The sequence below is a fragment of the Varroa destructor genome, unplaced genomic scaffold (assembly GCF_002443255.2).
Source record: "Varroa destructor unplaced genomic scaffold, Vdes_3.0 BEIS01000006.1, whole genome shotgun sequence".
Taxonomy (NCBI): Eukaryota; Metazoa; Arthropoda; class Arachnida; order Mesostigmata; family Varroidae; genus Varroa; species Varroa destructor.
In genome coordinates this window covers 8,089,053-8,101,694 of record NW_019211459.1, presented here as the reverse complement: position 1 = coordinate 8,101,694, position 12,642 = coordinate 8,089,053, and the positions used below count along the sequence as shown (strand labels likewise).

General features: G+C 42.1%; 1 protein-coding gene and 1 long non-coding RNA gene across 5 annotated transcripts in view; both read left to right on the top strand.

Moving 5' to 3' along the window:
* Positions 1-12,642, top strand: part of LOC111252491 (uncharacterized) — a 44,519-nt gene that overhangs the window by 21,997 nt on the left and 9,880 nt on the right. For 2 of the 4 annotated variants that reach the window (XM_022810489.2, XM_086993687.1), the window contains exons 11-18: positions 356-488; positions 755-1,019; positions 1,293-1,442; positions 2,676-3,128; positions 7,475-7,738; positions 8,380-8,766; positions 10,721-10,972; positions 12,409-12,576. In XM_022810489.2, the coding sequence (XP_022666224.1) occupies positions 356-488; positions 755-1,019; positions 1,293-1,442; positions 2,676-3,128; positions 7,475-7,738; positions 8,380-8,766; positions 10,721-10,972; positions 12,409-12,576 (2,072 nt within the window). The remainder of the gene's footprint in view (positions 1-355; positions 489-754; positions 1,020-1,292; positions 1,443-2,675; positions 3,129-7,474; positions 7,739-8,379; positions 8,767-10,720; positions 10,973-12,408; positions 12,577-12,642) is intronic. The other 2 variants (XM_086993688.1, XM_086993689.1) reach the window with 2 other exon arrangements.
* On the top strand, positions 3,135-4,157 carry LOC147754814 (uncharacterized). Its single transcript, XR_015330648.1, has 2 exons — positions 3,135-3,376; positions 3,647-4,157. It is a non-coding gene; the product is annotated as an uncharacterized LOC147754814 (long non-coding RNA).

Genomic DNA, 12,642 nt, shown 5'->3' with positions numbered 1-12,642 from the left:
ATATATAAATATAACGTCTACATTGATGAAAGCATCGGCTTTCGTGAGGTGTAGATTTATTGGAAGTTAGCATATTGTCAAACTGGTGGGAAATAGGGAAAAATTTTAATTTCGTGCGCTGTAACGTCCTGCTCTTGTTTCTCATTTTTGCCGTAATTCTTTCCAAACCTCTCGAAAAAATTTTTACAGTAGAGGCATTCACTTGAACCAATCATTTACATCAGTGGCTGCGGTTTTTTTTGTACTGACACAGGATTCTATCACCAATCCCCTCTGCCGGAAATCTCTAAAATAAGTACTTTGTACTGTCGACCAGTAGTTTAACAGTTCCCTGTCTCATGTTTCTTTGTCGTAGGGCACGGTTTGGGGGTCGCGAAAGGGCCAGCTCTGCGCTGGCTCACGACGAACGCGACCGCAGGACAGCGTCCGACCTGCGGGGTCTTCCTGACACCGACGAGCTCGCACTCACCGTATCTGCCAAGAGCACCGTTAGTCCCTACATATTACTGATCAACTTAATCACTCACTAGTATGAGATAACGTCTTTCGCATATGGTAGCCTTGGGTCAATCAATTTAAAACATAAGACGATTCTCTATCTACGCGAAGGTAACTTATTGCGTGGTCGTAATATATGCCAAGGCAACTTATCGTTACCTTTGCCTTTATTATTATCAATATTATATTATTACCATTATTTTATGGAAGCTGCGTGTTCGAATCCGTTAATCTTCTTCTAATTATTCATCTAAAGATCATGGACGATATGGATAGATCGTGTGAGTTCCGAGAGAAAATCTGCATGGCCGATCGCAGTTCGGCATTCGAACGAAGGGCGTACCAACGTGACACTATAGATGACCGTGCACTTCTCGATAGGGGCACTGACCCTGAAACTGACGCGTTGTTGGATGCTGCCTTGGCCCCGCTACAGGATTTCAGAGCCACCACATCTCAGGGGCTTCTTCGACCACAGACGCGCGACGATTTGGACGTGCGGCTGGAGTCCCGTCCCAAGGGTTAGTACCGATAAACCAAACTGATTAGTTCACATTTAGATTCCTTATCTAAATGTAAATCTACTTGAATTCTTTTTGCACAATGGCCATAGTGAGCAACAAGGTAGTGTATATGGAAAAACATTTACTTATGCCACCATATTTCGTATCAACGCATTTCCTATCCTCTATTTTTATTACGTTGTTCAATTCTTCTCTTTTACTGCTACTACACACGCTATAAGAGACGAAGCACTAAATTGGCTGAGTGACTGAATACGATCGAAATTTCAGATGTTGGGCGCATCCTCCGACGGGGCACCTCTTTAGAATACAAAGACTGTAAGGACTATAGCAAGACAGACGAGGATCGACTCCTGAGCAAAATTGAGCAGGATAACCGTCTTCTCGAAGAATTAGACCGTGCGAAACCGCGTTCATCAAGTATGCTTAAATAGATTTTTTTGCATGTAACATAATTTACTTATAAACTGAGAATAATGTCTACTCTGGGTGTTGGTGTTTTCGAACATTTCCCAGACTTTGATACATAGCAGTTTTTTCATTCCGTTCAATAATACATATTATGCCTGTTGGACTTTATTGGAGAATAAATATTTTTTCTTCAATCATAAAGTTTTACTTCAAAGGAAACTGATTAGGCAATCAGAGTTCATGGTGGTAAAAGAATGAAACGTTTTACACAGATCGTCCCCTCTAACGGTCAGGCTAAGCCGATCCAGAAGAAATTGCCATCTGCCTTGAGCAGGATTTCGGTAGTTTTTCTGCTTTCGTTAGTCTATATCTTTTGTGACATGTTCTAAATTTACAGCTATATTTAAATAAAATAAAAAAAAACAATGATTTTATACTTTAGGCTTATATACGGATGTACTGAGACCATTATCAAACTATAAGCCTTTTCTATTTAGTTCTTCCATTTGTGGTAGCTTGCCGTTTGGTGTCAGCTCCCTCCGTGCCAGTCGTCGGATGCGAATTTCGTAGAAAGCTATTCATATATCGTCAGCCACATTATTTCAAACGATTACAAGATATTAGCGTCTGCCTGATCATCACGTAAAAAACGTTTTCTTCAAAACTCTTCGTTGAAGCTGAACTTCGAATAGAACTTACATGCGATTAACCGAGATAGGATTAACTATAACAACATGGAATAACACCTTATGTAAGCATTATCGTTCGGCAGAGTCGAAGGCAAACCTAAATTTCTTTCACACAGAACTACAGCCTCTCATTAATAAGATAAATCCCAGTAAATATCTATTGCCGGCTCAGCTGTAAGATTGTATGTATCTTGAGTGAGGTTCAAGCATAGGCTGCACGGTCATTTACACAGGGTCTGGGTTAAACTCACGTTTGGCCAAATTAAATCAGATCTAAAGCTGCGGCTTTAGGAAATGAATTTGTCCACAGGCACGCTTCGGAAATTTTTAATTCCAGTTGCCAATCACAAATTAGTCCATTACGAAGAAGATGGGTTGAACGAAAAAGGCAGCTGCTGATTGGGTAGTTTTCTCAGTAACTTGAAAAAAAGGTCCCTTTAATGTCGACAAGTTACGTGGCGACGAAAAAATGGGTACGCTACTTGCTCACAGCTCGTCGCGTTTTTTGCGGCACGTCTTGTTGTATTGCTCTGCTTTTGATCCTTGATTTTAGACAAAATATCTCACAGTCTCGAACGAATCCCTTCGGCGCGCTCCCGCCGCCTGTTACCAAATATTTCCCGCGAACAGCGCCGCCGCTCCATGTCAGAGCACCATCTGATTCCGGACGGGCTTGGGTATGACCATCCAGTTGAGCGCCCGATCGGCTCAGACTCAATGGGCCTGAGCGGAACGTCAGCATCAGCCAAGGATCGAGCCGTAGGCCAAGCCAGTTCTGCGCATGGAGCGGCGGCAGCGATGGCGACTCCTTCTGTAACTAGTCAGGTCGGGGGCATAGTAGGCCCTTCGTCCTCCACAAGAGCTGCAGGAACGCTCCGCGGGGACGTGGTGACGCTCGCAGAGCAAGGTGCCTTGACTGTCGGATCTGGCCAGATGATCAGCTCTGCCGGAGTTGTTGAAACCGGGCAACAGGCCCAGGTGATCCACAGGCCTCGGGCCGTCAAAAGTAAGGGCGCAAGCGTGTTTCGTCTTCTACTATCAACCGAAAAAAATAAAGTCAAACAAAGATAATGATTCACTCGCTCGAATGCCCGTTGACACACCGCTGAATGGTGCTCGTGAAACTGATGATGGTAATGATGAGGAATGGACGCTGTTCATGCAGGCATGTTCTCGCAAATGCAGTAATCGCAGTGATTGATCTATGCGTGAAAAGAAGTCGAACAAACTGATAAACGAGGCCGGTATCAGCAGGTAATAAATATGTAATAAACACAAAAACAGCAACAACAACATAAGCCGCTCATGCTTGTATTATTCTAAACAAAAATGGGGCGATGACTGTAATTTTAGGGTTAATAATAAACGGTGGCTGGCTGGCTGGCTGGCTCACTCGCTTCCATGGTACAGTGGTGCGTTTAATGTGGGTTGAATACTCATTTTTGCTCTCTGCTGTTTGAATGATATGGGAGTTCTACTCTGGATTGAAATCGTTAACCCACGCTTTTCCACGCACGCGTTTAGGTACACTCAAAGCAACACCTCTACAACCGATTAGCGCAAAGGATTAATTAGGACAGCATTGGTTAATGACACATGCTGGCGCGCTTGCCCTTTTCCTGCCCCACACATATCCGAATTGCCATGAACGGGGTTCCGTTAGAATCCAGTAGCAGCGCCTTACCGCGAGTTGTACCCGTTTGCTAATGTGATGGACACTTGGACGATGTTGAACCTAACGACTGATGATGCTACTTTGTGCTGACTGATGGATATATCGAGAGTTTTATTGCTAAGCTCTATAGCAGCAAGCCAACTATTCATTGATTGCTATGGTTCTATATATATTGTGGCACATTCGTACCGAAATTGATTGTTAATGATGGATGCCAATGCTACTCTCAGGAATGATGAGTCTTGTTTGACACCATATTACGCATTATTGAATGATGTAGCTAGCTGGAAATGCTCAAGGGCGATGACGAACCGTGCTTCCCTAAAGGGGCAGCTAAATAAAATATCTGTATTGATCTTTTATCTCCTGTTCTTGTTTCCAACGAAGATCAACTGCTCGATTGTGTTAGTGATGACTTACTCCTCTGATCTGGTTGATTCACTTTGAGACGACTGCGATTTGTATGTGTGTGCGCGTGTCTGTTCAGTTAGCTAAACAATTCTGCGTATGCCCCTATTGCGTTTTTGCATTTATCTCAGAAGCGATAGCACATGCTTGCAGTGTAACGAGAAACAGAACTCTGACATTGTTGGGGTGATGAGGTCCTCAAAATTGTCATCTCATTAATAGAATGCTATATGTTTTAGAGATAAATGCAAAAAAAAGTTCTTAGAAGAAGACAAAGAGCTTAGCCGACTTTTATAACCGTCAATGCATGCTCTCTTACAGAAACCAACTGATTTGAAAGGACCGTTACACAAGACCGTTGAAAAGTAGCTTAATCCTGTGAGAAACTTAACTATGCCTAGTTTTGTTTCCGCTTCCTATAGCTTTATTTGTAGAATAACGTGTATTTTACTAGATAATGGGGGGGAAAAAACCCAGTGATAGTAATTGTAAAGGGCGTTTAACTCGAACTAAAACCCGGCCGAGCTTACCATACTTCAGTCTTTTGCTGATAATGTTTAATCAATGTTTGGCCTCTTTCCCTTTTTTATCCTAAAGTACACCCCATTCTGTCAAAAAGACCAAGACCGAATCAGAATAAAGTAACCGGGAGGCTATCATTTGAAACCTTGGGCTTTCTCTTTTAGAAACGATAAATTTTGGCCACCCAGTATGTATAATATGAAGAAGAATAACTACATTCAAACGTGACGGACAAAATCTGTAGTCAAAAGAGACTCTGACGTGATTTCCCGTCACATTTCACTTATTCGGCCGTGGCTGTGGGCATTTTTTTCCCCACCTACATTCGTATCAAACGAATCATTTCGTTTCCATTTCGAGAATCGTTCCCTCACTAAAAGCATTGCAATACCGCAAGGGTAGCTCAAGCGACGTTTATAACCAGGAGCATGATGATTTTCTACGGAATGACATTCTATTACTTGCAATATATGGAGGATATGATGGTTTCAACAACGATTTCGCCGTGTGTGACTTATCTGGCCGTTATTTTTTTACCATATCTCGACTAAATCGAACAGCGCAACGAACAGACCCATTATGCACCGAGTTGTTTATCACTCGTCAGCGTAATACTCTGATGTCCAATGAAGTTGTTCCGATCAATAAATTATCCTCTATGGCAACGGTCAGAAAAAAATTCCGTCTCTCAGATAACGACATCCAGATTCATAGAGAACTGTGATGAGAACGCAGATACTGCAAGCGCCTGCTGATAACTTCTTTGTCAAGACGACCGCCACAAATTTGGCGTTTCTCGACGTTTTTTCTCCTATCTCCTCTTTCCTGTACCGGAAGCGGGGTGGATATACAGACGAAGAGCTTAGCGTTGTAAAACTCGACGCGTAGGCTCATCAACTATAACGATGGAAACGGAAAAGGCTCGCAACAATACTCGAATGCTAATGTGACTTTTGCTACGGCGAAAAAGCCAGCTGGGTAAATTTAGACTCAGCTGCCAGTGCACTTCTAAAAGGAGTGTGCATCTAAATATATAGATCATTTGCAGCCGTCACTGAAAAACCGACCGCTGAGCTTTTTTTATGTGGCAGGTTTAAATAAGGAATTGTTATTCTCATACTTCAAACTAAATGTTTCAGAAAGTGAAGATTTCTATACTCAAACTAGCTAACTATCAACTGTTACCTAGGCTTCAAGCACTACGTCCTGTATTGCATTCTATTTGACGAGTGGCTTCCAGCACGAAACGAAGTCAATGCGTCTGCCGGTCCATGCCCGCGTTCAGACCTACACTAAAACGTGTCCCTGAGACTAACACGTTACCCAATAAGCTATCACGGACACGTTACTTAAGTCTCGACAATGAACTGATAGGCCTCTTACTTCACTTCGAAATTCTGTGGTTTCCGAATTTCTTCAGTTTGATTGATGCGCAAGAGCAAAAGTTTCAATGGAAACACGGTTTCTGGCAAGTATTTATAACCACCTATGCCACGCGCTGTACAGTTTCAGCAACAATAGTCAGTGATGATTCGGTTAGATTGTAGGCGAGTCATTCATTTAATGAATGACTCACGAAGTCTACGCGTCGTGTGCGAATTGAGCTTGAGTAAGTCAGCGAACGAGACTGGCATGTTATTATTGATACGATCAATGGAACACATACAACATCTTCAGGTCAGATCGCGCGTTAGTCTTCCTACGTATCCTCCCGACCCTGCCTGATACGATTCTGAGCGGTTCGTATTCCTCATTGGCAAGACTGAATAGATTGACTGATTGATCGATTATGAACTAACTTAAATTTGGACATCTTATATGCTATAATGATGCCGAGTCGTTATGTAGGATAGAAGCTGAGCATCACCTTAATGAGTATGGTTGCTTGATTAATTCACGTAGTCAAACTGCTACCTGTGTACCATTATGTGTCATAATTTATCGGTATATATACATAGAGATTTAAAAAAAAAATGGCTAGAAATCGATAACCGCGGCAAACATGGGAATGACTTTATATTTGCATTGGATTGGTACGGTACCGAAGTGATGGAGCCAGTGAAGTAATGAGTCATATGAGCTTGATTGTTCACGAACGCAGCTCCCAACTCCCCAATACCTGATCGAAAAGACAACGTTCTGTCTTCCCCTAAATCAATACGTAACCAATTTTGCCTGATTTAATTTCCGATTGATTGAATTAGCAACAGATCTGCGGAAGATACGTATATCTCACCATATGTCTGATAATTGCTTGCCGTGCTGCTCGAGTAGTAATAACATCGGTAGTGCGAGCGCCGTCAGCAAAGGGCGCTCAGTGAGGAGGCTTTACTAGCATCTTTCGATTAGACGACTGTTAATTGCTCAGTGATCTTCTTAGCGAATGGGAACTTGTGTTGATATTTGTGTGGGTGTGTATGTTAGGGTCTGCGCGAGCTTGAGATTGGACTGCGCTCTAAGGGTTCGCGGACTGAGGGCTCCTTCTTCTGGCTAGAAGGAGCAAGATCTCAGCATGCTTGAAACAGGAAACAAAGCAACGTTGTCATGATTGATAAGCAAATGGTGAATCAGGATAGGCGATTGATGGTTGCTATGTGAATCTGATGATGATAATGATGAGTTAACGAAACTTCTCACCTCACCATGCCAGCACCGGCCACTTTCCGTCGTGCATTCTGCCGTTGCACCCGCCTCGTCTAACCCGCTCGCCGGCTCGCTTGCTTACGATACCCAATCCAATTTTACAGAAGCCCCTCAACCACAGCCGACGGTTGGCCAGGCACCTGCCGGCAACGCCCCACATACAGTTTCCAGCCAGGAGCTGGAGGGTCTGATGAAGAAACTCGAGCAAGACAACAAAGTACTCGCCGAGCTAGATCGGAAACGCCTCGAGAAAGAGGCCCTACAAACTCAACAGCAGCAGCAGCAGCAGCAATCCTGTATCTGCGGACACATAGATACAGTACAGTCTGGCAATTCGGCACCACTTTGTTGTCAGAATGCCGGACAAGGTAGGTTCTTTCTTGTGCGCGGGACGACTCAATCGATTGCTAGGACCACACATTTCTTACTAAAACAAACTATCTTGCGCCTGAATTGCAATTCTACGCAGCTGGTTTTCGATAAAATGACAATTTTTTACAAGCCTGGTGAAGTAGGCGCATCACTATGAGTACCCTGATGGACGCAATACATAGTAACTGATTCAGCTTGACTAACCTGTAAATGGCACAATGTATTTTTCTTCCTGTTAGTTTAATAGCTGTAGTTTAGGTTTCGTCCTAACGCTTATAATACTACCGATTTGAAACATTTTTATACCGCAACATATGCCAATAAAGCGAGTTCACTTCATATATTAACGATAGTCTGCTGATGAATATGCGCTTTAAAAAATAGGATTTTAAAAATACTCGCAGACCGATAACGCCGATGGTACCGCCAAGCGTGTTAATAACAATAATTATATCGATGAATTAATGTTATTATAAACTTTTCATGCGGGTGAAGGTAATGCCCCTAAGCTGTCTAAAAAGTCCTTAAATCACTAAGCAAATAAAATACTAATACAAATACAAACGTGCTTGTTCTTTCTACTAACGACACGTGGCGGCAATGGCACACGCGTTGACGTGTTTGGCAACGTGAACAGCGACAACAGTCACGCTGGTGACACCGGCGCCCGGCACTTGTCCGCACGTTCAGCTTATCCAACCTGGGACTTCAGGCACACCCGGCTTAACCTGTTGCGCGGCGCACGGCAAGCCCGTGGCATTACCATTAGCGCCGCCAGCATTATGCACAGCTATGTCTAACCTACCGAGCGTGCCAGGCACCGGCATAGGCGGGACGCGCTGCGTCAGCACAGGTGTTAATTGTGCCACGTCCGCAGTGACCCCTGCAGGTACACTGCGGACTCAAACGCCACTTGGCCTACAGAACAAGCTCGTGCAGCACCCGAGCTCGTATCAGCACGCAATTGCTACGCCGGACACAGTCATCACTTCGTATAGTGCCATGTCACAGAAAGATTTTTACGGTGAGTGACTGATGGCGTTTGGTTGTTGAGTGATTCACTTCTTGAGAGAGCTGAACAGCATGTTTATCCGATAAGACGGTGAGGGATATGTACGTATCCCCCACCGTTTTATTCGAAGCTATGTATATCTATCGACCTTCTTCTAGCCTAGCTGTTCTAGTCTCAGTCAGAATATGCATTATTACTACCCGTGGCATTCTGCTGGAGAAGTCTGAGGTGCACGAATCACCAAATCTCTAAAAGGCAATTTTGGTATCATGTTAAGCCTTGTCTATTAAAAAATTCTCAAGACTAACAAGAATAGTAATCTGTTGGAGTAACGTCTGTTGAGTAACGGTGATGACAGAAAGTTTCCCATTGTAGTTCCTCTATTTGATTTTTCCGCTGCGACGTTGGACGTTGCTGTCCGACGTCAGCTTTCTTCTCTACTGATGAGTAATATGGAGTCTGTTCATCATACTCTTCAGTTACTTGCAGTACACATTAGCCGTAATTGCCTACAGGACTCATAATGTAGCTAGTGCTATAATGCAATTGTAGTAATCAACGCCCACATTAGAATACCAAATAGACAGCATAAAGCGCATCAATCCACTGATACGACAGGCTGCAAATATCATGCGACACGAAAATTGGTCACTGTTGTACCGTGATAATAAAGAGAAGTTAACGTTTCTACGTCTCCGCTTTTGATTCTGGCTGGAATCATGCAGGACCTGCTTGTCCTGCTGTTTTTTGCCTTATTTAACTAAGAAAGGCGAGTATAGCGTTTTTACATGACCGTAGTGCTAACATTTAGGCGCTCTCAAACTCGTTTGTGAGTATTTTTTTAAAGTCAACGATGCTTCCAGTAGTACATGCTTTCTCAAGCACAAGGGCTATGCAATCGCTATTGTGGCTTCAAGAGTATAGAATACAGCAGCCACAGATGATTTCGAGAAAAACAAGTAGTGTCGTTAAAAAGATAAAGTCACTTTGAAATATAGAATAAACGCTCCTGTCATTTCATACTGGACGACCTTATATAAATTTTGATGGCATGTTTGACATGACAAGTATTTATCGATCCATGACCCTTGGTACAAGACGAAAGCCAATTCCTTCCTGAATAAAGCCCGGAATTTGAGTACAGGTCAGCTGCGATCCAATCTTTTCGGGTTGAGGATCGAAAACTTTTTTCCGGTGAAAATAGATGGTCTACATTATTACCAGGTTTTGCACAGATTTTGAAAAATCCAAGGAAGACTTTTGCTGAGGAAATCGAAAGATTTTAGCCGATTTTATCCAAAATTTTTTTACTGAAAATTTATCCAAATGGCGCAAAATCCATTCATGCGTTCTTTCTGTTACGGAAGTTAACAGCCGTTTTAAAGAGTAGAATGTCTATCGCCAACTAGATCACCTAGTTCGATTTCTTGGCTTTGTGCCTTTTTGTACCTTCTAAACTTTTTGAGCGTTTGCATCTTTGGAATTTTCGGCCTGCTATCAGCACTACGTTGGGTTTCGGTTGCAATTTCTTGTGTACATGTAGGGTATTTAAGCGACACTTGAACGAATTTACACCCACCAATGTGGCTTGATGTTCGACTGCTGTACAGAAATGGTTTTGGATTAAAAAGAGAATATATTAAAAATGATTGTTGAGTCGTTTAGTTAGGTTATGAATTGCGGTAGATGGTAGTTATATTCTTTCAACAATGACACTTCTAGTGTACGTAGAACATTTGGTTAAGGTCATTGTTGTTGCTTGAATGCCGTCTTATATACAGAGCAAAAAATTCTCTGTTTAGATGCTGTATATTCAATACGATGAAAGCAAGCAAAATAGATAAACTGGTGCGTATATTCTATAAAAATAGCAGAAAAGACAATCGGATTGTGAATGCGTTTTACCTATGCATGTATATATACGCTCATAAATGTTTTTTCGTTTTGTGAATTTTTGCATTTGTAGACGATTTAGGGGTAGAGTCTGTGGATTATGTAGAAATTCCCGGCAGAGGGCGCTGTCGAGTTTATTTAGCACGCTATAGCTACGATCCATTGAAACAGTCACCAAATGAAAATCCGGAAGCAGAACTAGCGCTCTCTGCTGGCGAGTATGTGCTCATATTTGGCGAAATCGATGAGGATGGCTTCTATAACGGAGAGCTTCTCGATGGCCAGAGGGGCCTCGTGCCGTCTAATTTCATCGAAAAACTTACAGGTGAAGTAATGCTTTCTTCTTATTGTATAACAAAATTCAAGTAATTTGTCTCATTATCAGTGAATGCTGAAACGGTACAATTCCATCTCGACAACATGATTGTATAGAGCCAATCTGTGAGCTTATATCGTATAGTGGATGTTTCACTCGGTCCTCTTGTCTCAGTTTTGGTTAGCTTTGATGGTACACTTAGCAGATCTTCGCCGTGAGCCACACCCGCGTATTTCACCACCTATTTTCATGATAGCCATTTGATTATGGCAAGCGAGAGTAAGTAGATCAGTAAACTGGTGCTGAAGCCGTTTTCGGGGATACGATGTCGCCCCCCGATAATGTGACCCACGTCGCAAAGTTGGACTTGACAATGTTCACTGCTGAAGGAAGAACAAAATTACTTAAGATTAAGACGAATCGGCTGTTTTTAAGATTTCGACAATAAATTTAAAATATAGGGAACGTACACTGAACCCGAACACCTGTCAATAAGCTTAAGAATAGACCGCTTGTCGTTTGGGGGCAAAATAAAATGCGTCGATTCCAAAAATATGTTAGACAGAGCAACTATATGACGAAAATGGTTTGTACTGAATTACGTTATGTAAGGGAAGACTGTTTTGAGGGGAAGCTGCTCGACCCTAAAGCCTTTTCCGGAAAAATATAGGATATACCTACATCGTCAAGTATTTCAAGTGACCGCACATGTCTCAAAAAATGACATAGGCAAAAGGCAAATTTTGTATTTGACGCTGTGTTCTAGTACATTTGCTAAGGATATGTGCAATCATAAGGATTTATAGGGACTCGAAAAGGTCCAGCGTTTACATACAATACATTATCTTGGGAAAAAAAATTGCCATAGCAACACCCCAAGCATTGGGGCCAAAGTGGAAAATATCACGCCATTTGTGAGCGTGATATTTTCGTGAATAGGCGTTAGTTGACAACAAAGCTCAATGACATTTTCAGGCATCTCGTTCTACACCGGTGGTAGTAAATGGAGTAGGTATAAAATGACGTTATCTAGATACAACAAACAAATAAGCTGGTCGATCTTTTCAATACGGTATTTTCGGCATATTCGGAGTAATCGAGTTCTAGACGCAGACATCAAGTAGGGCTAATGCGAGTAGGCTTTAGCCTAGAGCGAAATAAAGTATACATGTGGTACATAATGCACAAGTGACGAGCAAACAATTAGCAGCTCTATATATATATATATATGACAGATATAGTGAACTATCAATTGAACGACAGAAAAAAAAACGGCAACTCGACCAGTGGCTGATATTATGGAACTAATATATTATGGAACTTCTTATTTAATTTGAATCCAATTCGAAGTGATGATGATGATGATGAATGATTTTTTTATTCGATTGATAAAAATGGTAGCTTTTATAAATGCATTCATCTAATACAAGTCGTTTTTCTCATAGGGGAAGACCTGTTCCAGTTTCAGACTACAGTTTTGTATTGTTATCGCGACTCAGACGAAAGTAGCGTGGCCGGAACCACGTATATGACCCCAGATGAGGGACAATACGTTGTCGATCCTCCAGTTAGGATCGCACCAGAAGATTACCACCGAATGAATGGTTACATCGGTAATATAATAAATGTTCAATTCTCAAAAGTCATTATATAACAATAGAGTTATATTAATTAACTAA